Source organism: Vicia villosa, linkage group LG4 (assembly GCF_029867415.1).
Source record: "Vicia villosa cultivar HV-30 ecotype Madison, WI linkage group LG4, Vvil1.0, whole genome shotgun sequence".
Classification (NCBI taxonomy): Eukaryota; Viridiplantae; Streptophyta; class Magnoliopsida; order Fabales; family Fabaceae; genus Vicia; species Vicia villosa.
The window spans coordinates 172,718,752-172,722,207 of NC_081183.1; the positions used below are offsets into that span (position 1 = coordinate 172,718,752).

General features: G+C 33.4%; 1 protein-coding gene across 1 annotated transcript; it reads left to right on the forward strand.

Moving 5' to 3' along the window:
• Nucleotides 1-525: 525 nt before the first annotated feature.
• Nucleotides 526-3,456, forward strand: LOC131600317 ((+)-neomenthol dehydrogenase-like). Its single transcript, XM_058872500.1, has 4 exons — nt 526-722; nt 986-1,244; nt 1,450-1,644; nt 2,697-3,456. The coding sequence occupies exons 1-4, from the start codon at nt 622-624 to the stop codon at nt 3,090-3,092; spliced, it is 951 nt and encodes a 316-aa protein (XP_058728483.1). The 5' UTR covers nt 526-621; the 3' UTR covers nt 3,093-3,456.

Consider the following 3,456-nt stretch of genomic DNA (forward strand, 5'->3'; position numbering starts at 1 on the left):
ATTTTTTTAATAGGGACTAAAAATGAAATTTAAGATATTTATAGGGACCAAAAATATACTTAACCTTATTTTTATGTTTCAAATTATTTATCACTTTAGAATATCAATGTGATATTTATTATTTATTTCCAATAACTTACCCTTATTTATTGTATTTTAATTTATGTAACTACTTCACTACCTATTACTAATAAAGTTGTTTTAGTAAATGAGATTCATTTTATCGTTGAAATCAACTTAATCAATTATTACCATTAAAAGTGTGTAAATCTCAAATAAAACATCTATTGTGAGACCGAGGGATTAATATATTGAAAAAAGAATAGTTGAGATTAAATTGTGATCTTTGATAAATCATGTGTCATTAAGAGGAAAGAGAAATTATTAATCAAATTTTAAAAAATATCTTTTAATCTAAATCATTAAATATAAATTCAATTATTGTTATTAGATTCTCACATTCTCATATAACTTACTCATTCTCAAATGGTTGTTTTATATATATATATATATATATGATGAAAATAGTTTTCCAGGCACGGTTGCAGTTACAGCAGCGGCAACACTGATTCTCAAGTGACGTTGCAAAAGCCGAATAGTGGCCAAATTCGGCGAATCTTGATGGGTAAGAAGGAAAAGAGTGAGAAAGCAAAAGAACGAAGAGAAAAGAGATTACAAGAGATACAGCTTTTAAGATCCATTCCTTATTCCGATCAACAAAGGTACTATCACTCCAATTTTCTCCCTTCTTTTATATTTCATTTTGCATTTCACTTTTTATCTTGCATTGCTCTTCTCATAGTTAAGGGTTACCTTGTTATTGCCACTTATCCACAGCTTTGCTTGGATAATCATACATATATAGTATAAGTGCTTTTTATATAAGCTATTTCTAATAATTTTTTGGAATAAGGATGAAATTACATTTTTCTCAACTAGTGGGGCATGTTGATTGTAAATTTTTGGTTACTCTGAGTATATATAGGTGGTGGTCAAAGGAAACTATAGCCGTGGTTACCGGCGGAAACAGAGGAATTGGGTTTGAGATTTGTAGACAACTTGCTTCTCATGGATTAACTGTTATACTAACATCAAGAGATGCTAGTGCTGGTGCTGAATCAATTAGGGTTTTGCAAGAAGGTGGTTTTGATGTGGTTTTTCATCAACTTGACATAGTTGACGATTCATCCATCAACCAATTCGTCGAGTGGTTGCAGGAAAATTATGGTGGTTTAGATATTCTGGTATGTTTCTAAAATGCGATTTCTTACATGAAGTCAGATTTTAATAGAAATAGCATGTGCTGTTGGAATCTATCCAAATGTTTTATCCATTTTGATTGTACGCAGAAAATAATCGATCTAATGTTACTAGGAAGTATGTAAATTGTAGATTGTAGTTTAACACATTTCTTTATTTTATGGTTCTAACCTCCGTCATCTATGGCAGGTAAACAATGCTGGTGTTAATTTCAATCTTGGGTCTGATAACTCTGTTGAAAATGCTTACAAGGTTATCAAAACAAATTATTATGGCATTAAAAATTTGACGGAAGCTCTTATTCCATTGATGAAACCATCTGTTGTTGGTGCTCGAATAGTAAATACAAGCTCACGTCTAGGTCGACTAAATGGAAGACGAAATGTAAGTATTTTTTTTACTTTTTTTTAGATAAAATTGTTGCATATAATGAGTAAACAGTGTTTTTTTTTTTTGTAAAAATGATCTTTGGTTCTTTCCCTTGAGTACTCTCAATCAGTGTAATCAATAGAGACGCTATCCCGCTATAGCTGAGCGGAGCGGAGGCCAGCCACTATGGGAAGAACCTTAGCGGTGCAGAACTCTATAGCGGCCTCTATAGGCTAAATAGCGAGTAGCAGGGGCGGAGTGGTTCCTGGCCTGGAGCGGTTTTTGTCCCACTATCCTTTTCCCCTCTGAAAAAAAAGAACTACCCCTTAAATTTAAAATGATACGGGTAATTTTGGGTTTTTCAATTAAAAATTTGAGTTGAGACTCAACCATAACCTTCCTTCACTGACATTTCTACACTTCAGCTGTTCCAAAGAAAAATCATAAGTTCCTCCCTCGTATATCTCTGCACTTTGTTCTTCCCTCTGTACTTCATATGTTTATAATTATCAGTCATGTATTTTGTCCAAAAAATATCAAATAGCGGCCATCCCACTATATGTTATCCCGCTATTCCATTTTTGGTGTCGGCCGCTCCACGCCACTATCTGGGATTGACTGCTCCCAATATTCTTTTATTTTCCCACTTCCTTCTTTTTTGGGGCTAAACTAGACAATGTCTTCGCACATAAACAGTCATGATCTAAAATTAAAAATTTGGAAAAAAATACTGTTTTGATGTTATCACCAAAATTTGCTTTTTGACATAAATTACTTGTTATGGTGAAGTAGAAGCTTACATAAGCTGTAGTCTGTTTGACATTAAATTGCATATATTCTAGCAAAATTCCAATGTTCAAATCTGCATTCTAATGTAAAGTAAATAAAAAGTCCTTTGAAATGCTACAACTCCTTCTAGCATTCTCTAGTGATGTATTTCCTAAAAAGATCAAACGAACATACACATTTTGGTAAAATATTTTCATTTGTAGCTTTGATTGCATCCTGTTTTGTGCCATATAACTTCTGCAAAATGTAAAACTGATAATGTGTTCCTTGATTAATAGAGAATCAGTAAAGTAGAATTGAGAGAACAACTGAGTGATGTTGAGTTTCTTTCAGAGGAACTGATTGACAGAACTTTATCTTCATTTTTACAACAAGTAGAAGATGGAAGTTGGACATCAGGTGGATGGCCTCAAATATATACTGATTACTCAGTGTCGAAACTTGCTGTTAATGCTTATACAAGGCTTATGGCTAGGAAGCTTTCGGAGCGACCAGAAGGTCAAAAGATTTATATTAACTGCTATTGTCCGGGTTGGGTAAAGACAGCTCTCACAGGTTTTGCAGGGAACAATACTGTTGAGGAAGGTGCTGATACTGGAGTATGGCTTGCCCTTCTGCATGACCAAACAGTTATGGGAAGTTTTTTTGCTGAGAGACGGGAAATTAACTTTTAACAGTTTTGTCAAACTGCGGTGATGAACTGTTCCATGGGGTTATGGTATAGTAAAATTTGTGTGCGCTATGGCATAGCGGAGTTTATGGCAGCTGTCATTGGCTGCAGCAACTATTGTGATTGTCATGCAATATGGAAATCTGTCTGTTGGCATTAGTTTGATAGCAGGTTCAAAGTTTCTTTGTAGCATATAATTATCAGTAGAAAGCTAATTCTTTTGAATTTTGTATGCTTTCAAAGTTGTAATAGCAATTTTATTATTGACTCGGAATGATTTTTTTTACAGAAATTATTAATTAGTATCCATTACTATATATCTTTTATAAGGGGTTACAAATAATGGTTAGAACGTAACAAATCTTGTG

What these genes read in the sequence shown, in the direction of transcription:
- LOC131600317 (XM_058872500.1), top strand. Translation starts at nt 622, where the DNA reads ATGGGTAAGAAGGAAAAGAGTGAGAAAGCAAAAGAACGAAGAGAAAAG. An exon ending in CCTTATTCCGATCAACAAAG is followed by an intron (nt 723 to 985) that starts GTACTATCACTC and finishes GAGTATATATAG; the next exon opens with GTGGTGGTCAAAGGAAACTA. An exon ending in GACTAAATGGAAGACGAAAT is followed by an intron (nt 1,645 to 2,696) that starts GTAAGTATTTTT and finishes CTTGATTAATAG; the next exon opens with AGAATCAGTAAAGTAGAATT.